The following is a 26,385-nucleotide window of genomic DNA, read 5'->3' on the forward strand; positions in this document are numbered from 1 at the left end:
TCCCGGAGGACCCGGGTGGCAGGAGCAGGCGGGGGCGGGGGGACACGGCAGCACCTGCCGGGCCTTGCCCGGCGATGGGGCCGCCCAGCCCGGCTCCCCTCCCTCCCTCCCTCCCTCCCGCCCCGGCCACCCTCGCCCGCCCCAGTGCCCATGCGCCTCAAACTCAGAGCTTTAAAGCGGGCGCGGCGGCCGCTGCCGTCCGTGCGGCTCCGCGGAGGTGCCGGGACAGCACGGCGGGGACGGCAGCTCCGCGGTGTGGGCGGCCCGGTTCGGCTGCCTTGTGCTGCGTTGGTGCCCTCCCTTCGGCTCCCCTCTGCTCGCCGTTCCCCCGGGGTGCGGGGCGCCCCGCCGCCATGTGGGTCGTCCCCCTTCTCCTCGGTGGGTACCGCGGGGAGCGGCTGGGGGCCGGCGGGGCGGGCGCGGAGCATGGCCCCGACCCGACCCGCTCCCGCTCTGTTCGCAGGCGCCTTCCTGCTCGGCGGCCCCGTACGCGGGAGCGACGGCTCGGGTGAGTTGTCCGACCTCCTCCCCCCTCCATCCCCACGGGGGGGTTTCTCCTTCGCACCGTCTCTGCCCGTCCCTCCCCGCCGGGCGATCGCGGCGCCGGGGGTCGCGGGTGCCGGCTCGGCGCTTCCCCGGCGCGCCCTGTGGCGGCCGCCGCCCGACGGGAGTCCTGGCCGGGGCCGGGCCGGGGAGCCGCTGCCGCCGGGGAAGGCTGCGCCGGGGCCGGGGTCCGTTCGGGCCCCGCCGTGTCCGGCTGCTGGGGGGGGTTGTGACCCGCGGGGGAGGCCGCAGAAGGGCGCGGAGGGTGTCTGGGAACGCTTCCAAACGGGGGTGAAACTCCCTCCTGGCACAGGTTGAAGAAGAGCAGTGGTGACAGGTGCCCCCATCCAGGGGAGTGCTGGTAGCAAGTGTGAGTGGGGGTGTGTTTGTGCGTGTTATGAAGGCACTCGCGTGGTGCTTGGCAATCTGAGGATCTACGGCATATTTCTGACCATGGAGTTGATTAAAAACCTTTTAAACATGCCCCGCCATTATTTTGACCTGGAAAGCAAAAGAAGGTACTTGCCATGCCTAGCAGGGCAGGGGCTGCCTGTTGCTCCATGCCCTATGGGACCGCATCCCTGGTGCCAGAAAGTGGGCTCTTCTGGAGCCAGAGTCAATCTACAGGAAGCAAGAGCCACAGGGAGCAGTTAAATAATTAACCTGAAGGATGCAAGCGGATCGTCTGCCCAGTCCAGCGGAGCCTTTCACCAAGGGAGGGCAGGAGCCTCCAGAAGGATGTGCTTCCACACGCAGGCCTGGCCTGCAGCAGGTGAGTGACCTCAAGCTTTTCTGAACCGTTCTTCAGGATTTCACTGTCATTAGAAAGTAGGATTTGCTGCTCACTTTATGTTCAGTCAAGCATTAGGAAAATTCTTCTGTGCTAAAGCAGTAATAGCTATATATCACAGGAGTGCTATGCCTAAAAAAGGAGGAAAAAAAAAATGCACAGTAAAAGAAAACCTACTCCAACCACAGTTCCTTTCCTTTTTATTTTACAGATGAAATGCCGACAGTCTGTCAGGAAACAAGTGAAAAAATTTGCTGTAATGCTTCCTGCCAGGGTTGGAGGAGAAGCCTCTGTAACCTGAAGGTATCTGTAACGAACTAAAATAACATTAAGGGAATATTGGCAAAATGGAATATTGGTACCAGGATGTGTTTGTTGTATAAAATGTGAACTGTTACTGTAAGTTGTTGTCTCTTACCATTATTCAGAGCCTAAATTCAGCAGCATTTGGTTATTGAACTAGAAGCTTGCAGGAGCTTTTATATAAGTACTTAAATTCTGTTGTTCAAAGTAATGAAAGAACATTAATTTTCTCAAAAATCTACTGCATTTAGGCTCATAACTACTCAGGGAGATCTTAAGGGATCTTATATCTTTCCTGATATTCCCCCCCAAATGCAAAAAATACTAGTTATAGTATGTACAGTTATAAATATACAGTTCTGGTTACCGTACATGAGACTGGGTGGGTGGGTGAACATTGGCATGTGATGGAAAGTGACCTTAAGTTGATCAGAAAAGGGCAAGTCTCAGATTGAAATAAATTATATAGCCCTGAGCAGATTTTTTTAAAAATCACATTGCCTTTGTCCAGATTAGGATGTGTATTTAAGATTACATGAATTAATATGCAATCTGTGAACACGTTTTCCAAAATATAAACAGTATATTTCTACTAGTATGTCTTTTTTCCTAATATGGATAAGGTTTGTGTGAGTAATCCTTGCATAAGATATAAAAAGCAGGCTTGTTTGAATCCTCAAGATAAAATATTCAAATATTCCTGTTTGCTGTTTTGTGACTCATACAGCTACCTCACACTTAGGAAACCCTATTCTTTTTCCTTTACATAAACAAACTCTGCTTTCCCAAAGCAGAGACTTCTGGACTTGGACATGGAGACTTCAAGATTAGAAAAGTTCAGATTTTGGCTATGGATTTTATTTTTCTAGAGTCTTTTAAATTAGTGACTCCTGTCAAAAGTTCAGAACTTTTATAGGTAGGCATAAGAAACAACTATTTAGGGCAAATCAGAGTACACGGGATGAGGCACTAAACAGATGGAACTGATGGAGTGATGGATGGATGTTTTAGGAGAGAAGTGAGCCTTTACTTTTTTTGTTTCTTTTTTAGGTCAACAGTGATGGAAGACATTCATCCCTACCTTTAAACATGACTTAAATCGGGAAGAAATACAGTCTCTTTGTACTATGTTTTTATGGTGTACCCTGATGTAGTGTGTTCCCATGATGCTTAGAGTGTGTGTCTTGACAGAATGGGATGATGGTCACTTTATTACAGTTCTGAAGGCTTAATTTTATATCACATAACATAGGTCTCTAGTCTTCATCAGAGTCCAGAATGGGTAGGAGTCTAGGACTGAGTCCTTTCCTGTAAATTACAGGCTTATCTTTCCTTATTCCAAAAATGCATGGATTTAGAGTATTGGATCACGTAAGTATCCAGAGAAATGCCTCCACTGTGACTGCTCTTGCATTCTTAAATTACAGGGATCAAAACATCTGGGTTTTACCTCACTTACTTTATATATAGAGAGAGAGGGGGGGAGAGCGAGCTCTTTGGCGGTTTCTGCTGTGATGAAGTATCTTGGATACACTAACAAAAACAACCACCACCTTCAACTTTGATAGTGATATCACATGAAATTTGGGAGAACGATTAGTATGTAAGCTGGCAAACAACTATTGCATATTATCTGTTATTCAGACCTGATCAATAAGTTTTCCCGTTTGCAACAGAGTACTTGTAGTTTTATGGGTTGGATAGCTGATGATGCATTAGCTAACAGGGAAGAACAAAATCCGCTGCGGAGCTGGTATTGTAAGTCTTAATTTTGGTACCCAGTACTTCTCAGTTTGATAGTGCACCTAACATTCCTAGTGTTAGTCTCAGTTACAGAATTACAGCTTATAGAAAACTGTATCTACCTACATAGAGAACCAAAATGAAATAGTTGCTTTTTGATTAACAGCATCATGTACTTCAAAGTGTGTGTTATTGCTTCGGTGCTGATCCAACTGAGGCATGAACTGCTAAAGCCCCAGCTACAGTGTGTCAGCTCTTCAGTTCACGCAGCCCCCTCCCCTCTCATGGTGCAGACAAGGATCATGACAGTATTTAGGCTGTCAGCACACAAAAATCCCATGGCTGGGCTGCAATGGATTTCTGTGTTTTCATAGCCAGGGAAAACACAGCAAGATTTATTTCTTCCCCCAACCCCCATCTTCTGTGCTATGTATCATGTTAGTTTGACATACGACTGTAATTAGTAAGTACCTGGTAGTGAGGGAAATACAAATCTCTGAGTGATAAAGGGTTCATTAACTAGACATGTCTAATCATTGTCTTTGAATTCCTTGGCAGGCTGTGCATACGGTCACATACAGTACATTAGAAATGACAAGTACAAAACTTCCTGTGGCGTCTTGCACTTTGAGAGGCTGGGGAAATGTTGCCGGGTGCATGGCGCAAGCAGCACTGTGAGAGCAGAGATTACCAGAGATCTCATTGCAGTGGTTCCTCCGAGGGCATCCAGCCTTCCAGCTGCTCTCTGCTTCTGATGGTCTCGCTAGTTGTCATTTGGTGGATATTACTTGAGTAGTGCCCAGTGATTAACTAATACATTTGTAGAAGTTTCATGAAAGAATTACTGGACTAGAACAGCAAAGCAAATCGACTTCTTTTAGCATAACACCACTAATATAACACTTCAACAGTGAAAATATGTTTCTAGGTATAAGCATGGTGATTCTGCTTGGGTTTTCAGACTTTTGTTTTTAAGGCAAATGTATAGGACTAAACATGGAGAGGATGTGAGTAGGTAAGATTTAGTCCTAAAAAAACTTATTTATTTGTTAGGATACTTGAGAATCAGATTAAATCACTTCACAGTGTCTTGGTAGGTGGACAGCTTTTACTGTCTTGAAAAGGGGAAAACGAAGAAGTATGTATTGCTTTTGTTTTTCTTACTGTAGACTATATGAATACCTTTAGCACACTTAAGCCACACCCCTATGCTGACAAATAGCCGCAAAGATTTTTTTCATGAAAATACGATTAGGTAGTTTAACATAATTTCAGTGTAGCATTAATGAGGATTATATATACTTAAGAGTAGAACTACACGCATGGTCTATGAACGTGTATGTGTTAGATTTATGTAGCCAGAGTGAACAGACACACTTTCGTGTGCAACTCCAGCTGTAACTGCTCTGCTTTTCAGTTCTAAAGTCGGTGAGATGAGCAGGATGTGGGATCTTTTCCATCACTGCTGAGGGACGGTGTATGCTCCAAATACTTTAAAATAACAGCGGCTTATGTTAGGGTCAGTAAACACCCTGGGGTAAGAGCGAAAGGGGAAGCAGGTGGAAGATGACTGATCCCCTGAAGATGCTCTCCTTGGGAAGTAACGCCGTGGTGTATGCACCACCACACGGGCCAGCCTCCGTCAGCCCTCAATGCTGTGGAAAAAGTAATACTTACAGTGCGTATAGAAAAGATTCTTGCGCCTTCTGGTGCTCTGCAAAGGCAAGATGTGCTCTTTAGGAAGTTCACAATAAATATCCAGTCATGGTTTGGATTTACGATATTGAATTGATGTTGATCTAAGCCAAAGCCCTATTTTGCTGTGCTGTCAGACCAGCTGAATGTGCTGTCATGTGTAGAAGAAGCATCCGAGATAATGATCTCAAAGTTTTCAAACAAAAAAGGATCAGTTTGCCAAGCAAAACTGTATAGAGGTGTAAATGTGTGTCTGCATACCTACAGTGTACATGTGCAAGCACAGTAAAAGCTTAATAATGGTAATCTGAGGAGCAGCTTTTAAGAAAAAATGCAGGGTTCTATGTGAAAAGTGCATGTGCCTCAGATAAATAAAAACTTTCTGTCTCGCTGGGTCAATCTGACAGGCCTTTGCACAAGGATAATGATGTAAACTTAATTGCAATGAATTTATATGCATGTTCTAGATGTTACTGGAGTGAGATGTGTACTCTCTTTAACGCTGACTTTAGTAGGATTTATTGCAGAGGCTAAGGGGAATGCTGCTGTCAACCTGCTTCGTGAATGCCACTGGAGAGAAGGCTCAGAGTTTCCCCGAGTGATTCATAGATGTCTTATGGCTGGAGATTACTGTGGGGATGTCAGAGTTGTTTAATGTCTCCCTTGGAGAGTGCTGCCCGCCGCCTGTGTTCACCAGCCCTCAAAACTCCTTTCCTTTGCCCTTCGGTCTCTGCAGTAAACTTACAGATGTGAATTACTGGTGCTTTGCTCCCACCTTGTAATACTCCTTGGATATTATTTTAATGTTATTATAGTGTTGTTTTTATCTAATTTTAATTATTTAATTTTTTAAGCTTTTTCCACCTTTTCCTGCCACTTCTTTCCCATAAAGTGTTTTCTTCCTTTTCATAGCTGCACACTTGTAAGCTCCAAAAATATCCTTACAGACCTACTGGAGCATAAGATGAGACACTGTACCCAATTTCAAACTTAAACATTGCTTTAAACCTGGAAATGGTAGGAGATTAAAAACCAACAACAACAACAAAACCAACCACCCTGATGATTTTCATGTCACAGTTTCTTGTTTTTTCTTTAGCTTCCACTGCTGTCACGTGCTTTACAAGAGGCCTTGACCTGAGGAAGGAGACAGAAGATGTCCTTTGCCCAGCAAACTGTCCTCTATGGCAATTTTATGTCTTTGGGGATGGAGTTTATGCCTCTCTTTCCAGCGTCTGTGGAGCTGCCATACACAGGTGAGTCAGAAGATTGCTAATCAATGTGTTAAGCAAGGTTATATAGTCTTGCTGCATTTATCAATTTTAACCTTTTGATGCCGTCATAATAAAGATCTTTCTGGACTTTGGGAGACATAGTAGCTCAACAGGAATGTCTTTAGGAGAAGAGAGAGCAACAGAGAAAAGAACAGCTGGGTGCTTAGCAAGTTACCCGAGTTGTGTTAGGTGCTCCTGGAAACAGCTTGCTTAATGTTCCCTGAAACGGCACAGTGGCAGACAGACTTTCACTGTAAGGGAACAGACGTGTCACTGGAACACGGAAGGATACAGCGTAAATGGTAACCAATCGGAGAATGAAAGCAGATGCACTTTTTTACTTGCATTTACATGACAGTGAAATGGTTGAAATTGGTTTAAGCTCCTGTGCAAACAGACCTACCTGTGATTTGGGTGAATGCGGTTCATAAAGACTATTAATCAGTGTTATGTCTCTTTGCCACAGTATTTCTTTTCTGACAGTTGTTTGGTGAGTGTTAGTCTATTTACTGGTCTAATTAAGAGATTGCTGTCTAGCTTCATTCACTCCTGTATCAAATGGGAAACTAAGGAAAATATCCAGATAACCTATGTTAAATAGATGTCATTAGAACAGCAATAATAATTCCACAGGGGAAGGAGAACAGGCTGGCAGAAATCTTATTGAGGTCATCTGACTATTTCTTTTTTTTTGGAGGAAAGACAAACATTTAATTACTTACTTGCAAGGTAAATTACTTTTTAGAACAATTTTAAATAAGGAAATGTTAGGCAAAATAGCTGGAGACAGAGATATCTATTTCAGATTCCTGTGGAAACCAGACTGAGTCCTGACTGTCAGTCTCCAGGGAGTTTCAGACTTTGATTTTGATACTTGGAGAAAGCTTTTGGTTATTAAAGGAGGATTCTTAGATTCATCTATTAACTGGTCGTACCACATGATACTTCTTCACTTAGACCTTTTCACGATATTCTTCCTACCACAAAGTAGTTTCAAAACTTTGTAAGGTGTTAGGACTCCTAGGATAGGACTGACATCTCGGCAATGAAATTTGCATTAGATATGAAGAAAAGCCTAATAATAAGGACAGAGACTAGATGACCTGGGATATCATAGGAACTGCAATGGACAGTGCAGTTTCCAACAACAGATAGACATCCATCTGTCTAGAATAGCTAGAGAACTATAATCGATCCTATCTTGACATAAAAGTACAGACTAGATCATCCTGCCCGAATTTCTTGTAATTTCTGAAAAATCTATAATTAAATATTATGAATATATTTAAAAGTAAGACTTCATCGTGCATATAATCTAAATTATTTGGGTTTGAAGAGGTACTCTTGACACAAATCATTATATTGAGGTATCATACTATATTACGGAGACCGTTTTTAATGTTCTGTTCCTTTGAATGAGATTTCATTAGTATTTGAGGAATACAACGTAAGTTATCCAGAATCCCTTCAAGCACCATTGACCTTCTTAGTTTTATTTAGCATCTAGGTACATTGATGTTAACATATACATAAACAACAGTTAAAACAAAAGAAATCATACCATCTTATTGTATTTGTATATTCCAGATAAGACTACTACTGCCTTGCAGAAATGCCAAAACTATTCTTAAAAGCTTAAGTGAAACAAAACCTTTAGAAGAAAGGGAGGAATAGTTTCAATCTCTTCTTGTTCCCAAGCAATAGAAGGAAATTATTTCAGAATATATTGCTGCGATGCTGAACTCTGCTATCAGAGTATTTTTTTATTTACAAAAATACCACCCCAAAATTTTAGTGAAATAAATGACTAGAAGATAAAGGAGGAAAATAAAGGGGATTTTGAGTTAACATTCATTGCTTGATACTTTAAATGCTGTAAAATACATACTAAGCATTTTAAATAATACTTATGGGGCTATAATTACTATCCAGAAACTTATTTAAAATGTCAATTGAAATCCTATAACTTTTAACAAGACTTCTGAAATTCAGGATATCTTCATAGTAGTTAAACTCCAAAGTAAACTAAAACTAACAGGTTTTTTTAAATTGAGTAGAAATTCTATCTGGAATTTGTTAAATACTGTAAAGGAGACTAAGAGCTAAAGTACTCCAGGGGCAGCTAGAAAGAACTTGGGAGGTGTCGGGGGGATCTGTGTGCACTTGTTTTAAAAGCTTAAGAGTTAGTTTCAAAGATAATTATATGTCTCTGTTTTCACTGTTAGAACAGGCTTCCTTTTGATCCTTCTGTGAAAAGAATGAATGCTTCATTCAGTGTGCTTTAAGCGTCTTCATGGGTGTTTTTTTTAAAAACAAAAGTTCAGTTTTTCGCTTTCCTAGTTTATGTATGTAGAAGAAGTCTATGAGAGAATACCTGGATCAAATGTCTTCCTTTTTTTTTTTTTAAAAAAAAAAAGCATATATAGGAAAACTGAGGTTTCTTCCAGTTGTCTTTTTTCTAAGACAATGCTTGTATTTAGTGATGTAGCCATTTATTTTTAACACTCTGTTTCTTTACTGGTTGTCAAAGAGCTCTTGTCTTAAGGAGGAAAAAAAAGGCTTTTCCTATATAAAGATCGCTTTCTGAAGATACTTATGTCTTGAGTGTTTTGAAATGTGGCAGAAGTTCCTAACCAGTTCAGCTAGCCTTAGTTGAACTTAAATCTCCCACACCAGTGGCGAGTGTTTGATGGCTAGAGAAGTCCCACCAAGAGAGCTGGTGGGGCTCGGTTCCCCCGCAGCTGGGGGCCGCTGCTGACCAGCTGCAGCAAAACAGCACGGCCCATCCAACCGGGCTGCGAGATCTGCTTTACTCCAGATTTGTACCTCAGCAGAATCTCGTATTAATTTAAATACTCAGGAATTAGCAAAAGTCGAATAGTGGAAATACTGAAAATGCTAGCAAAAGTTCACATGATCTAGACTTTTAAATATAATTTTTGAATCAGATGTGTACATGATCTATACTTTTCAATACAGTTTTTAGATCAGCACCAGAAAAATCAACACACTTACAATAGAAGGAGGTACAAGAAATGGAAGAAGCAGACTTCTTTTCAAGATTTATGTAGTCTTCCCCTAAGATAATACAGCACAGGTCTGTGGAAGGCCACTTAGGTCTTCACTAAAGTCTGTACCTTATAAACTGTGCATAATTATTGTATATGCCCGGAAGCATAGGAGCATGGAAAAATATGGATTTTTCCATAGTCAGTGTCAATTCAAATTATACCTCTTGTGAAATGTGCACCTCTGTAAAACCTAATGATCTGTCTCCACGGGTGTTCCAAGAACAAAGAGGCCTCTAATAGCAATGAAGGGATTAAAATATACCCACCATTCTAATCTGTCTCTTCCAGTAAATATGTACATTAACAATGTTCAAGTCTTCTGAATATGCTAAATTGTAGTACAGCAATTTGAAAGAGCAGACTATAGGTGAAAAATCTTCTGTTTAGGAGAACTGCTGGTTTTTGGGGACTGCTTTTAAGTTGGGGGCTTAGTCCTACCAGCCTTTTTCACTTAGAACAGAACTTGCCATAAGAGACTGTTTCGGTGGTTTTGCTGCAACTATTAGCAGCTGTAAATACTGGTTCTGATAAAAAAGGATTGCTGGATGGAGGTGCGAGGATAGCTGATTAGATCTCTGCTAACTTCAGTGCAGGCCACAAAATCCAACAATAACAGGCAAAAAAATATAAATTGTTCCTTCTTGCTCTGTGTTGCAATGGCTAAGCCCCATATTGATGTCAAACTCCAAGAACATATTGCTAATAGCTAATCACCGCAATTTGCTGTTATCGTGATGTAACTAGATACCGGCTTTGAGGACTTCGGAGATTTCCTCCAGGTAACTGAAACAACCGCATCTAGTTTACAATGAAGTATGCCCTATATTACACGGCACGGTGAGTGCGATAGAGCTCTGTACCTTCAGTGCTGTTGAGTACCCGGCCTGTGCCGCTACGACGACTGTTGCTGTTATCTTGTACAAAGCACAGTCAGACAGCTCTCCGCTGTTTCAAGAAGGATCCATCTTGGGAGCAGTGCTTATGGGTTTATTTGTTGGTTGTTTTTTTTTTTTTAAACTGGAATGGGTGGTGTGAGCATGGGTCAGTTTCCCCACCCTCTCCACATAGACTCTAGTTTCTGAGCCAGGTCCAAATTGAGGCCTGATTCCTTAATTTTGTATAAACCAAATAACGTTTATTCCTATGAGTAGTTCCATTACTGTGAGGCAATTATTAACACAATAAAATACTATATAGTGCACATTAAGAACTTAGCCGATTTCGGCTATGAATAATTCTGCATACTACAGATGAATAACTTTTCTGCCTGTTTTAGTTTGTTATATTTGGCTTTTTCTCTCCTTTTTCTCCCCTCATTTTATGTGTAATTACTCTCAGGAAACAGAATATTTATTTAATATTGTTCTTTTTCTGGGCAGAAGAATAAAAGATTTATTTGTCAGGGGAAGAATGGAGAACCTCCTACCAGGCTGTCGCTGTGCAGGCATGAAGAACGGAGTTAAATCTACCACTGAGTGATTAATTGGATTAATAATCAGAAGGTCAAATGAAGGACTAAGTTCTCAGCTTGTGCAGTTCTGTTCTAGTGCCAGTTCCACTACATGGAGACCTAGCCTCATGTGGTAGTTTTTAAGATGCTAAATAGGCATGTAAATTTTTTTCATAACTTTCCTAACCGCTCACGGGGTGGAACCATTTCTAATTAAACGCTGGGGTTCTAGAACTCGAGTGTAACAAAAGCGTATCATGGTACTACCAAGCTGGCCACAAAGTGACCACAAACAGGAATGGCCCCTGGGCTACCCTAGTGTTTGCTAGAAGAATACTGACAAAAAAAGGTTGTCTGGCCAGAGGGATTTCTGAGCAGCTGTAGATCCCCTGGGAAACCTTGGTATAGTGCCTGCTTCTGCTGCTGAGCCTTCTTTCCTGCCAAAAGCAATAGGGGTGCAGAGGAGACAGAAAGAGCACAACCTGGGCGGCCAGGGGATGCTGGCATGAAACCCTGAGCGGCTCTGTGTTGGTGATGGAAGGCAGTCAGGCAGCAGGAGGAGACTGAAGTTTGGAGAAGGGGAGGGCGCCGCTTGGAGCGATGAAGAAAGGCGGATGATGTGGAAGGAGATTGATGCAGCTGCTGATGGAAGGAAAGATGGGAATTCAGGTAATTCAGCTGTCTTAAGTCCCTGAGGATAATGCTTTTCATCCAAGGACCCTATAGGAAATGCCAGCTGCTATCAGAGCCAGCACTCTGTTAGCAATGGGGAAAAAGAGCTCCCGGGGGTCAAAATTCCGCTCTTGCGTAGGATGGCAGGCTGCCTTCTTTCTCTTCTCTCCCGTCTGCTGAAGAAGCAGATAGCTTACCTATAGACATGTACGATGAGCATAATGATCAGCATAAAAACATACCATGTGAGTTTCTGAGCAAACATTTTGCTTCTGGAACTGCAAGACTAAATCAGCTCAGTATGTACGACTTTTAACAGCCCAGTTGGAGCGCTGCTGCCTTTTGGGCTGGGGATCCTTCCTTGGCATAGAACATCTGGTCTAGGTTCAAATCTGTTTCTCTTCACTCTTTAACACCATTATACAACAAGGGGGGGAAAACAATCTTTGTCTGTTTCACTGACAATGTTTTGTTATCTTCAGACAATTTTATCTAGCTGATCCTTACCTTACACTTAGCACTAAGCCCATTTAAGGGAATAGCCACTTGGCTTCATCTCCAACATTTTTAAACAAGTCAAGAGCTTCTAAGTGTGCTTCAGAAAGTGCTCTCTCCATCAGCCAAATCTGTCATCAGTCTTAGAAATTCTGAGAAACAATCGAACGTTTACCCAGAGGAAAAACACTTTCACCAGGTGAAAATCTGGTGTTTCCCCTTTCTTTTAACAGGAGATGGTATTTCAGCTTTCTGCTGCTATGCCTAAGATTGCTGACTGCAGTTCCATCTCTAAGGGTCATCTCCCACGGCTGGAGGAGTCTCTCTGTGGCCTAGGCATCAGTTTTGATGTGCAGGCTCCTTGAAAAACACTCAAAATTCAGCAAAGGCAGGCCAGCCCCATGTTTCTTTTTCTGAGAGTGCGGATAGACAGTTCTTGCACTTTACTTTGAGGAGGTGCTTAGGTCTCTAAAAAGCTTCAATCTCATCTGCTCTTTACCTTAATTCAGATTTTTAAGTATGGTTTAGATTAAGTTCCTATATTTTGTAAGACCTTCCCATATCTTCTGCTGCCCTTGGCCAGTATACTGCCTTCCATGAGATATTGTGCAGTGAAGTACTGGACTGCTTCCTCATGTATCTACTTTTCTGTTTAATTTGTGTGCATTTTTGAGTGAAAAATACCACTTTGATATAAATTATGATTTGTTATTGAAAGCGAAGCCAGGCAAGAGAACGGACTGACAGCTTTTATATAAAAGTTGCCATCAAGCAGTGCTGTCAGTAGCAGGGAACACAGTGAGTAAGGAAGCGAAAGCTGTTCCTGGAAAATCTGCAGAGTTCCAGTTGAATCAAAACAGCCATGGCAATGTGAGTCATCACACAGGAGCAAAGAACAGCGGTGAAATCAAAGCAGATTGTAATGACATAAATCATTCGGAGGAAGTGCAAAGGCACTACTTCACTCTTTGAATACCACTGTAGATCTACACAGGATGAACCTCATTTTTAAAGTAAATCATGAATGACTGCAGAAAGGAATTTTCCAATCTGGTTCAGAATACAAAGGCAGACTGACAATATGGTTTATTCTGCTTCTGCTGGAAGAAACAGCCCAAGTAAAACTGATGAGATTGTAAAAGATGGCTTAAACTTATTAACTTACCTACAGAAGGGCAAGAAAAGAGGAATAACTTTCATAGAGATATAGTTCATGTTATATTCACATCTAATATCGACCCCCCCACCTGCATGAAAAATAGCAGAGCTGTTGTATGGAAATAGCGTATCTTTAAAAGGCAGTCTAGAGTTTTGACTCGTGATGAAATACAGAATCCCATGTCTTCAATAAATAGATAAGGGGCAAATAAATCTACTCTGGTTTCAGTGGAAAGCTTCCAAGTTTGATGGAGAGTATCTAGATTTTATTGGGTTTTTTTTCCCCAGAATGATTACCTGGCAATCAAAATGAAAAGACCAATAGGAAAAAAATGGAACTATATAGACAGAAGTGGTCACGCTATGACTATAACAAGCAGAAATCATTGCTTCCAGGAATAATTCTTGGGCTGGGCTTTCAGTATGAATGTGTTCTTGAGTTTAATTCAGTGCTCACAGTTGCAAGTCCACCACAAAGGAAGGGGGAAGAGATACTAAGCTCCTCTTTGGAGCCAGCTTGGGCATAGATCAAGTATGCTGATGCAAGCCCAAAGTAGCTTCACTAAAACTGCAAGTATAAACTTAAACTAGGAACCGTTCCAATTAAACACAATATAGTCTATTTCTGATGCATATTTCCTTATCCGTTAAAACTGAGATACTAGTGAAGGCTTGAATGCCAAAGAGAACCAGGTACTGGAGAAGGAAATTGTGTTCTAATTAGACTGAATTATTCTAAATACATTAATGTGTTATTTTTCTGAAAGATAACTTTGCCTTACTGTGCCTTCGCCACAGATACCCAAAGCTCGTATTACCAAAATATAGGCAAGATTTTCTAAACTCTGATCTTGATTACTCTACTTTCACATTGTTTTAAATCCGATTAGGCAGGGATCTCTTTTCAAGCAGGAAGCCAAACAGATAAGGAAAATAAACACAAAGGCGCGCATTGCTGTTTTTAAATAGTCTGGAAATGGTTGGTTGTCTCCCGCAGTGCTGTACCTGCCCAAGTACTACAGAGCATTTAAGCATTTACTCCCTATTAGAGAAGCTCAACATTGAATTTTGGCCTCTAAAAAATAATAACCATTCTTTCAGTAGCACATAAAAAAGAGATCTGAATGGTTCTGATGCCTGTTATTGTCACTTGGGGTATCCAAATAAAACCAATCGCCACAGCCTCTCTTCCTGCAAAACCAGTGAAGTTGTCTCTGGGCTGCTTTTAACCCTGAAGTTTCCAAAATGCATAAAATCTGTTGTCCTGCTGGGTATTCACACGATCCTCAGCCTATAAGCATCAGCAAGATTTTCAAACTAGCTATTCCTTCATTTGTCTCAGATGGCAAGAGAGATCCGATGGCAATCTCAAAACCTGGTCATTGAGTCATGAAATGGAACTCAACAAGGGAAAAGTAACAGTGGCCGCCATTGAGAACTAGACTATGGCTTCTAAAAACTTGTCTAGGGTCTGGGTGCTTTAGGTTCGACTCTATTCTCGGTCTTGGAAAACTTTCTCCACAGATTTTGCTACGAGTTTTCTTGTCGCTTCTGTTTCTGAACTGACCCTTCTGGTAAGGCATTAAGGAGTGTAACGGTCTCGTAATACTGAATATGACTTTATAAGATATTTCAATCAGTAAGCTTCTTGGTGTTTGTTCTGAATTTTTTTTTTTAATTAATCCATTGTAATTGTATATTAAGGATGCATTGCGGTGTGCTTAAACTGATGAAGATAGCTATGACTTGTTAACTGTTACCTAAGTATTCCAAATTCTGAAGCTGCAATTTGGTACGTTACACTACATCTCTGTCGGTGAAAATTACACAGTTGAATTGCATCTACTGTTGATAGACTATTTCCAAGTCTAGACTGAAAGCAACCCAGTTATTAACTTGCATTTAATTATTTCATTCATTTCAGATTTCACATTTAATATTTACTACAGGTGAATAAGAAGAATAAGATGCTTTAGGTTCCTTCTTATAATTATCAGTAATCTGATGGCTGCTATCAATAATATCTACCACTTCTGATCTCAGCCTGTAGTTGCGTAACAAGATATCCTACATATCCATTACTACTATAAAGAGCAATTTTTCTTCTCAGTTTTCTTAGCTTTAGTCATTTTGTAGTTAAGCGTGCCAAATCTTGTTTCGCTCACAAATACGCATGAGGCATAATAAACTCGAATATGTTTTGCTGGAGCTCTTTCCTTTAGGAATTGGTGTATCCTTGAAACAGCACTCTTCTGCGTCAGTCCGACCACTGCCAGAATTTTAGAATTTCCTGACCTTTTTTTTTTAATACGTTTGTGTGGTGCTCAGCAGAATAGTTTCTTTTAAAATTCTTTTCAGCAATTTCCAGCTTGTTTTAACCTGAACACACCTACCAGCCTGTATGGCATCTTTTTCTGAAGGCTTGAGTCCAACATACTAATGATGGTGTAACTGCACTGCATTTTCTTGTGGTTAAAATGTGTCTTTTTGTATCTCAGCGGGGTGATCACCAATGCAGGAGGAGCTGTAAGGATACAGACTCTCCCAGGACAGGAAAACTACCCTGCTGTAAATGCCAATGGGATCCAGTCTCAGGTGCTGACTAGATGGGCTTCGTCTTTCTCAGTGACTCGTAGGTGGATCCCACTTACTACTTTGCAATCTATATTTGAAACATTAACAGAACTCTAGGAAACTTCTTCGGTGCTCCTGTATGCATAAACAAATGGGGCTGCTGTCTGAAGTGTAGTAACACCAGTTTTCTCTTTTAACGCGTTATTTTACTTTCATTTTCTCACAATTTCCTTAAAATACTATTCCAGCTAGACTAGCCAATCTGTAGCAGAAGCGTAAAAATGGATCGCAGTAATTTAGAATGTAATGACATGACAGCAGGCAGTTGCCAGGGCAGTTCCACCACAGTTTAAGCTGGTCTAAGCCAGTGCTTCAATCCTGCTGTTGCAGTCCCGTCCTCCTCCCGCTCCCAGACATATACTTTTATCCTTTTTCTCCCCCTGCCTGCCTTCGTGCAGGCGCTGGCGCTTGTCAGACCCTTCAAAGAGCTTGCGCAGCGTTCCCCGCAAGCAGAACAGTGACCCTCCGAAACCAGGAATGATGTCCCATTGCATGTGCCATGGTCAGTAAGCTCCAGGGTGACAGAGTGGGGTTTTTCAGAAGTTTTTGTCCGCGCAGTTGAGATACTGTGCCCGATTGCAAACCAGTTATCAGGCCCTGCCACCTCGGTGAGGTTAAACCTCCCTCATGAAAATGTATAAAGAAGCCTACTGGTTGTATATGTTGTTGTGGTTTCAAAAGTATTAAAGTCTATGCATTTTCTGGTATATTCTTTCAAAGTTTGGGAAACATCTCTCATGCATTCTTGTTGTTTACATAGCTGAAATTCAGCCTACTATCTGTAAGATACTAGTAATCCTCACGTAGTGCCCACTGCAAATCAATACCTAAGAACTTGGAATTAGAGGTGCTTTTGGTGAAGTTTTAAGTGAAATCCACTTCTCCAGATCAAGTCCTGAATTGTATCTACTAGAAATAATGTCTGCCATAGTTCAAAAACTCTCATCAATTAGATACGCTGTAATTACTCATCATCTGCTAATGTTTCAAGTGCAGGAGCTCAAAGGAGATGTTTATTAGCTGTAAAACAAGGAGTGCAATACTGGATTGCACCAAAGATCTGTCTAGACCCACATCCTACTCCAAGAATAGCTAATGGTGGATGATGAAGAAAGATTATTGGAAATATAGCACCCTTCAAGCACTTGTATTTTCATCTAAATACACTGAAATACAGTAAATTTATTCTTATGTTATTTTTACAGGTAGCAAGAACACAGCGCTTGAAGCAGTTGGGCGATCAGTATCAACAGCACGTCCTTCTACAGGTACGAGGTCTCTGCCACAAGGGAAGCCTCCTGTGATAAGATGTGCTACAGTGTGTGAACCCCTGACTAAAATGCCATGCTTCATAGGATTTGTTTGTTTTCAAAGAAAAGAATATATACAATATCTACTTTTGTAGTATATCTTTCATCAGCAAAAAACAGGAATCGTTTGTAGTCGAGGAGGTTGATTCTGACTTCAGTAGTGTTCATGTAAATTAAGAAAAATCTGAATTTAGAAAAGTAATGCGAATAACAGAAAGGATGGAAAGAGTTCGTGAGCTCATGTAATATTAATTCCTATTAAGCAACAGAGAAGACAGACAATGCATTCCTTCTCACAGAACTACTCAATGGCTGAGCGCTCTCAGGATGTACATAGCAGACATTTAGATGTTATGTGTGTTTCTCCACAGAAAATGCCGCCAGTGAAAGGCTAAATCAGTTTTAATGCAGGTTAGTGGTGTATAAATACTGGACTTGGATGTTGTTTGTGAATAGACCGTTTGCTTTATACTTTAAGTCATGGTTTGCTTCCAAACTATTTAAACTGCTCGCTGTACAGCAGGATTGCTGACTGAAAAGTGGTGGCGCTTGGGATGGAGAGCTACAGCGACCCACCCAGCTTTCTGCATTTCAGTAATCAGCCAGGCAGGCGTAGAAAGGAAGGTTAAACTGCTTCATTTGGAAAAGAATATTCTCTAAGGTGCAAAGCAGTAGTAGTGCGAGTTTAATAATTAAACCAATTGACAGTTCTTACTGTAGATGGATTTTAGTGTAATTCTTGGAGTCTGAGCTTCTTGTAGTTCACTTGTGGCTGTTCATCTTGTTGTTCTTAAATGATCCATGCTGTTTCCTTCACTGAAGGTAAAAGACCTAAGAAGACACTCGATAAAAAGGCTGGAAACAAAGGTAGGAACCCACAGATTTAACTTTTGCAAAGCAAAATCCTAATGCTTGTTTGGTGTTAAGTAAGTCTAATTATTTTGGATGTTCACAGACTGCAAAGCTGATATTGCATTTCTCATTGATGGAAGTTACAACATTGGCCAACGTAGATTTAATTTGCAGAAAAACTTTGTTGGAAAAGTAGCGGTGATGTTGGGAATTGGAACAGAAGGGCCGCACGTTGGAGTTGTACAAGCCAGGTGAGAACAGACCTATACAAAATATAACAGAGTAATTAATAAGAGAAATCAATTAGTATATCACTCCTTATTTTGCAGAACAGGGTTCACTCAATAATGGCAGATGAATAGCAAGAGAAAGCAAAGTCCTTCCAGCTGTAGCACTGTTTGCTCTGTGCTACGCTGAGGTGTCCACGTGAGAAGGTGTGAAAAATTTGATCGTCTTCTGCCTCTGTGATACTTGATATTTGGCTAGAGAGAGCAGCCCCTCTGCTGCCGACAGTTTTGTAACTCGTCTTAGTAAGGCGGCAGAAAGCACTCTACAAAGGAGAGATGGTTTTTCAAAAGTTGTAGGAAGTTGTCACAAATGGCTCTCTGTGTGTGTACAAAACAAAAAGCTGCTCTCGACAACCTGTAGGTTACTACAGCTAATACTTTCAAATTGTAAATAGTCACTTGATTAAGCCTATTCATACTACAACGTATGTTCACAGCTGCAAAACAGTCTGAAAGCCACTGCCACATCCAACATGTTGGTAAATGGATTTTTTGGGCCACAGCTCAGTTTGCTAGTGCTCAGCAGTAGCAGTTTTCCGAGGCTTAACCACTTTGGCTACTGCTTCTGGAATAAAGGAAGCACAAAGAAGCCTTTAACCCTCTTATTCTAAGATGAAACATCTGTTAGACTAACACAGGGTTTCTCCGTCACGTCTTTCATCGTTAAAGTCTGTTCCTCTCCCCTGTCTTTAGACGGCTGCAGAGTAGACATCTGCATCTGATTTAATGACCCGGGCTTGCTTTTACAGTCACTAGAAAGAGCGACCACATTCACGGCACAGACCATCTGAAACGCTTTGGGTGTCTCTTTTTGTGATGAATTCCATCCTGAAAAATCCAGTCTGTCCACTGTGGACATCAAAATCTAGGGGAAATGAGCCTCGCTCTCACTGCCCTGGCTTTGAGTACTGTAACGTGAGGAACAATTCCCGGAGAAACCGAGTAATCGGTTCAGCACCTTGAAGTCTCCATTAGAAATTAATCTTGCAAGCAATAATCTTTGTATCTATCTCCAGAAGTACCATTTTAACAGTTATTCTCATGAGGGTCAGCGCTGCAGCCCAGCTCTCCTTGGCTCAGGGCTTCATTCTCGGGGTTCTGATGCAGGATCGGGCTGTTTATTTGTAGCAGCAGCTCTTTGACCTGCAGGTGTTTTTATTTCTACTCTTCGCATGGCAAATTTGTTTCCTACTAAAAATCAAAAGTGAAATCTGGAAACTTAGCGTAGCTAAAATCTTTCAGTCCTGAAATGGAGTCAGTAGCTAAGATACCTTAAAATTTCTTAAACTCCTCAAACTGTTAAATTTCACAGGAATTTTTTAAAAACAAGGTATTTCTTATACAAATAGTGGAAAACTTGCCAATTTTCAATTACACAAATGTATTTATTTTAACATCTAGGACATTCTAAATTTTTTCCTGTATATATTTTCAACCTAACGTTTTCAGCTACTTGATAAGCATAAGAATCAATCTGTTCTTAATTTACCCAGGGGCTAAATAATTCCTCTTGCTAAGGACTGTCATAATTATTCAGTGAGGATCATACTTCTATTTTAGGAATGATAAATATAAAGAAGAGTATATTACTAAGAACAAAATGATTCTAAGTGTATTTTAGCTTGCTAATGCCATAGCGGTATGAAAAGTGAACTACATACTTCATTACTCTGTTTTATATTTCCACAGTGAACACCCAAAAATTGAATTCTATCTGAAAAACTTCACTGCTGCAAAAGAAGTTTTGTTTGCCATAAAGGAGCTAGGTTTCAGAGGAGGCAATTCCAATACAGGTGAGTTCATACCTCCATGCAAATAGAAATTATTTATTTACATTTCCAAATACATATTTATTTTAATATATGTAAGTATGCATATATATATATATATACGCACACTGAAGTTCTTATAATTCAGTTAGGCAAGAAGGTGTTTTAGATGACGCGCTCATCTTATTCAGGTTCAACATTTTCCCGCTAGAACATTCCCACATCTTCCATTTCATTTCCAGAAGTTAGGATTGCTTATTATACATTTAATTAGAGTAGAAGTGCAAATATCACTTCCTGCATTCAAACAGTAATCAACTTTTCACTAGTAGCGGGGTGGTATCTTGAGACAAATTCATATCTAAAAGGCCGAGCATTTCATTCTTGTTGAGTTGCTAATTAAAGAGTTAGAATAATCTCGGAATTAGTAGTAAGTGGTTGTGAAGAGATGGCTGCCAAATGAGGAAACTGAGCCTTCTAAATACATTGCATTTCACAAGCTAAATTTAAGTAGCTCCTCAACTTTCTTCCTCCCAGTTAATTTGGCAGGCACTAATATATCTACCTCCTAGTGTGAAACCAGACCTCTGGGTGTGAAAAAATATCAGTGGTTTCTTCCTCAGCTTTATCTGTGTGTGGGGGGGTGGGTTGTAGGGGCGGTTTGGTTTTGGGTTTCTTTGAAGTTTTTTTTTGGTTTTTAATTTATAGGTTGCTCAAGCTTCATTATTATCAAATTTCCTGGGCCATTATTTTGCTTTTACATTGGCTTAGACCTGTAATCATAACCAAAATCCATCACAACAATTTCATATAGAAAACTGGTGTATCAAAATGTAATTGCATTATTTCTTCATGTTCTTTTTCGGTTCAAAATTAGGGAAAGCTTTGAAGCACACAGCTCAGAAGTTCTTCTCTTTAGAAAATGGAGCACGCAAAGGAATTCCCAAGATCATTGTAGTGTTCCTAGATGGCTGGCCCTCAGATGATATAGAAGAAGCTGGCATAGTGGCCAGAGAATTTGGAGTCAACGTATTCATTGTGTCTGTAGCGAAACCCACAACAGAGGAGCTGGGAATGGTACAAGACATTGGTTTTGTTGACAAAGTAAGAGAGAATATCGTTATACGTTTCTCAGTGATGGCTATGATTCTAGAGATTACTTCAGGCTAAAATCTTAATGAACTAATTTATATATATATAAAAAAATAATTTTCTCTCAAAAACATCAGTGAAGCTATCCCTGCTTATAAGTGATTTAGAAGAATATCACGAGGAAGCCTAGAGAAACACTGAGTTTTCCCCTGCTGAAGGGGGCTACACAAAGGTACCAAAGTGCTAGTGCTGTCCTCCCAGTTCACAGTCTTGGCCAAGTTGTAGCTCCTGAACTTTATGATTACATGAAGATTCTCAGTGTAGGAGATTCCCCTATCATAAATATGGTTAAATGTGTCGAAGGCAGTGAAGCACGGATATGATATCTCTTATCCTGAAATGGCAGGCAGGGAGGCATATCTTTCTGTACCTGCTCTTTGGAGGATCATTTACTTAATCTCACTACAAAGAGGACAGGAAAGATTGAAAAACACCATCCTAACAAATTCACATGGAGGCCATTTCATCTTGCGTGAAGACTTTTGGATATTTCTCTGGATGAGTTTGAGTAGGCGTTCTAACACAGATCAGCTCCTTCCACATGAGCTTGCTAATCAGTAGGTCTTACCTACTTTCCAGCGAGGAAAATCTCTCATTTTTCATAGGGAGGGTTTAGATGTCTAATTTCATCAGAACAGGATGAAGCACTACTGCTCTGCTGCTTCCAGGTACAAGGCAGCTTGCTGCTGATCCCAGTGGCATTGCAGCAGGTCTAACTCCTACGTGCTCCTGCCCTTAGGGGACTGAGGCCTGCCCTCCCCTTCTGCAGTTTGATCTTAGCCAAATTAGTGATGATCTTGGAGAGCTGATTTTAAACTTAACCCCTTTCTCAATTACCTTGCGCTTTACATTCACCCTATGGAAGCCAGGGGAAAAAGAAATTTTGCTTTGAATAGCCTGGAGTTGTATTTCTACCCAACTGTATATCTGTGTTTATGACACTTTGTAGATTTTAAAAAATAAAGTGCTTACCAATTTCAAAGGGAAAACAGAGAAGCCAAATTTTCAGTGGATAAGCAGAAGTATAGAACTTTCAATCCTTTGGATATTCAGTAGCCATGACTTAGTTCACTTTCCCAAAACACCGTTATAATTTCCAGTTCTTATTCATAAAGTTAAATTATTTGAAATTTCAAGAGGTCGGGGGGGGAGTGGGCAGGGTTGATTAACTATTGGATAAAATAAGCTATATTATAGCTCCAACTGCAAATGTTTGTCCTCAATTTCTTTACGAACAAACTAGGCAAAACCCCACCCCAACTGCCCACCGTCAGGCTCCATTTCTAGGCCATCAGGCCTTTGAAGGAAAATCACATAGGTCTCTGAGTATTCTCTATACAGCTGCTGTGCCAGTATTTACCTGTTGACTTTTTTGTTTTCAAACAGGCCGTCTGTCGAAACAACGGCTTCTTCTCTTACCAAATGCCCACCTGGTTTGGTACTACCAAATACGTGAAACCTCTTGTCCAAAAACTGTGTTCGCATGAGCAGATGTTGTGTAGCAAGACATGCTACAACTCCGTCAACATCGGTTTCTTGATAGACGGTTCCAGCAGCATTGGAGACAGCAACTTCCGCCTGGTGCTGGAATTCATCAGCAACGTCGCAAAGGCTTTTGAGATCTCCGACATTGGTTCCAAGATTGCAGCCGTGCAGTTCACCTATGACCAGCGTACTGAGTTCAGCTTCACAGACTACACCACGAAAGAAAAGGTCCTCTCGGCTATCCGGAACATTCGCTACATGAGCGGTGGCACTGCTACGGGTGATGCCATTTCTTTCACAACCAGAAACGTGTTTGGGCCAATGAAAGATGGACCAAACAAAAATTTTCTCATTGTTTTGACTGACGGTCAGTCTTACGATGATGTTAGAGGACCTGCTGCTGCTGCACAAAAAGCAGGTAATTGATGTGTCTTTATAAGCGGTGGAAGTTGATTCATCCTATTTCTGCTCTATTGTAAATGTTAAGCTTTTAAAGTTTGCAAATATAGCCAAGTGAGCAAATCAAGTATCATATCTATTTTAAATCCAGCAAAATGTAAGCCCCCAAGGAACCGTTTTCCATGAGGATGAAAAACCAGCACTATGGAGCCAGGTGTGAGTAGACTCGCTCATGGCAGCTTAGTGAGAAACATACACGCACTCTTATTTCCCTAAACAGTAGAGAAATTAGTAAATTAAAAATAAAGAGCCAAGTAGTGAAGCTTCAATCAGTGATGCCACCCAATACAGCATGACTCCCGCTCTCCTTCGTCATCTAGGACGAAAACAAGCAGTTCTGTCCAAAAAGCTTGTTGGGCTGCTGATGCTTGAAAGCACTGAGCATACACAAAGGACCCAAATCTATTTTCAAAATCATTTTACATAGTGTTACTTGTGCTTCAAGACTGACATTGTAACTGCTACATTCATCTGTGTCACTACAAAAAGAACTCAGACAGCAATTCTTAAGAGACCCCATATTTCCTTCAGGATTTTTACTGAGACAAATCTAATTCCTGATAGCATCTAATTCCTGGCAGCATCTAATCATCTTTGACAGACTGCAGGTATTGAAACACACTTTTCTGGTCCAGATTAATTCATGGATGTAGAAATAGCTGTTTTTCTTGCATCCATAGCCAAAATGCTGTTAACTATTTTTTTTTTTTCTTGTTGTAGGAATAACTATCTTCTCTGTGGGTGTTGCCTGGGCACCTCTGGATGATCTGAAAGACATGGCTTCTGAACCAAGAGAATCTCATACTTTCTTCACTAGGGAGTTCACAGGATTGGAGCAGATGGTTCCTGATATTATTAGAGGCATCTGTAAAGATTTTTTGGACTCTAAACAATGAAGCAAAAATCTGCTGTGGGATATTGCTACTTTGAAACTAAAAATCATGCAACTGAAACGGTCCCTCTGAAGTCCAGATGTTTTATTCTTATATATACACTATCATAATGCAAGGGAGGAAAAAGGGCTACTTTTTGGTTCTGTATTCAGTCAAGGATTCTTGTGAGCTTGTTATAAGTTGCACTTAATGTTGGAATGCAGAATTTGGCCAACAGCTACTATTTTCAATATAGTATCCCTAAGTTTAAAGCTATGCATATCGTGCACTTAAGGCTATCGGATATCAGCAGAGGAAACAATACAGCTCTGATGTTTTTGCTGTCACTTGCTAGATGTCTTCTTACGAGTTAAAAATAATATAATTTTAAATACACAATACTATCTTTTCTAAGCATTCTGTAGCTTACGATTCTGTATCTTTCCAAGGAGTTCTCCTGGTAGCGTGAAGTACTTCCAGTGCTTCAGTTGCACAACATCCATTCTTGCCAGGCAGTTTAAGAAAAGGTATGACAGATCATAGCTAAAAGGTATTTTTTTAATTCTAGTTGCGGTTTTGCTATTGTGAAGGATACTGCCATCTGGTTGGCAAAGTTTACATCAAAAGACATTTAACTTCTACCCACAGATTTCTGTGTATCTATGTTGCTTGGTTCGTTTGTCAGAGATTTTGAAAGGTTTTTAAGGCACAGTAGTTCTTTTTGAGGATCTGGATCCTGATATATTAGTGGATACTACTGCTTCCTACACTACTGAAGCCAACAGTGATATTCCTAATATATCTGACAAACAGATTTTTTCCTGTCTGCTGCCTTGTACTGTCTTGATTTGACAAAGCTGTTATTGGCTAGACAGTTAAAGACAGGGATCTTGGGCAGAGAGATTAAATTAGACCACACACTGGGAACTGAAAGCATTTACATTCAAATCCAAAGGTACCTCGAACCTTGAAACCTAACTGATTTATATCAGATTACATGGTTAGAAAAGAAGAAAGTAAGCAGACCCATAAGTGGGATTAGTTATCTCACAGAATAACAACTCTCTAATACTAATAAAAACATCTTTAAAGATGTGGGAGGTTCTCTGAAGATGAAAGAATAGTTTTCTTGAAAAAAGGCTTTAATTTGATTACATACCTAGTAATGAGTTGATATTTTCATACCTACGTGTGTGTAGTTAAAATGATGCAATAGTTCACGGAGTTATTCCGGATTCCTGGATTGAATGACAGACTTCAAGTATTCTTTAGAAAATAAAGTTTTTTGCAAGTAAAAAATTTAGCAGTAAAGAAAACAGCACTTTTCCTACCAATCTAGAGTTTCCCTTTTTCATCCCTCCCCCGCTGTTGATTGATTGTGAAATTCATCGTAGTTATGGAATGGCACAGAAGGGATTGTATTCATCAGGCTTTTGTTGTGCATTTTTTAATAACTTATGACTGGCTATATATTACACTAAACATGAATGGCAAAGAGGCCTTGTATTTTTCTATTAATTGTTATCTTTAATTTTGTTATGTGTTTATAGAAAAGAGTATTCAGCTATTGCTGTATAAATTCATATGCAATATCAACTTTGTGCAAAAGTTTAATTCATTTTAGTTTAAAAATGTTTTATAGAAATATATATTGCAAGAAAACTGGGACTGCTGCTGTTTTAATATCCTGTAATATAAAAGCCTTTTTATGATGAACCTCATGTAGTATAGCTTGAGTAAGTTGCATGTGATGCTTCCTAACTCTCTGCATTATCTTAAATCCCAATTTGCAAAAGAAAAAAATCCTAAATCATCCTCAAGTAGCAAGGACACTATTTATACAAATATTTTAACTTGAATGAGTCAATACCAAAGTTTCAGTCATTGTTTGTAGCAGGTACGATGCTAGTTGAATCTTCTGAATATAAATCGCAGGTAGTGGAATCACATTTTCCCCTCCCACTTTGTTTTTACTATTTTAAAGAAGGAGGCAGCTTTCCTCGTGTCATTCATTCATCAAGGAAAAAGCACGCCTGGATCTCTGGGACACTGAAAACCTGCAGAGCTAAATGTCCAAATATTTCCGGTTCCCAGGAATGGCGATGATGCATCACTTGCACACTTCAGACATCCCGATTATACGGAGGTAGGAAGTGGTGGGTACAGAAAATACTTTTTTAAATATACAAAATTTATGTGGAAGCAAGCATGTGCGAGCACAATTTTGATCTGGAAAAAGCATTGGTGGGATACAGATAAAAGGATTAAGGGCTGGTGAGATACTGAGCCAGGGTGGGAAGGATGTGGACTGTGCTGTAAGTAGAAGGTAAGTTTGGAGGAAGAACAGCACAGTAGAGGGTAGCAGACATGA

At 40.5% G+C, this 26,385-nt stretch overlaps 1 protein-coding gene across 1 annotated transcript; it reads left to right on the forward strand.

Annotated features, from left to right (window-relative positions):
• Positions 1 to 241: 241 nt before the first annotated feature.
• On the forward strand, positions 242 to 24,693 carry COCH (cochlin). The gene is made up of 11 exons (XM_074582436.1): positions 242 to 378; positions 464 to 508; positions 6,174 to 6,330; positions 15,693 to 15,826; positions 17,034 to 17,096; positions 17,961 to 18,005; positions 18,094 to 18,241; positions 19,967 to 20,070; positions 20,924 to 21,150; positions 22,585 to 23,101; positions 23,863 to 24,693. The coding sequence occupies exons 1-11, from the start codon at positions 354 to 356 to the stop codon at positions 24,036 to 24,038; spliced, it is 1,641 nt and encodes a 546-aa protein (XP_074438537.1). The 5' UTR covers positions 242 to 353; the 3' UTR covers positions 24,039 to 24,693.
• The last annotated feature ends 1,692 nt before the right edge of the window (positions 24,694 to 26,385 follow it).

Source organism: Larus michahellis, chromosome 4, assembly GCF_964199755.1.
Source record: "Larus michahellis chromosome 4, bLarMic1.1, whole genome shotgun sequence".
In the NCBI taxonomy this organism is placed as follows: domain Eukaryota; kingdom Metazoa; phylum Chordata; class Aves; order Charadriiformes; family Laridae; genus Larus; species Larus michahellis.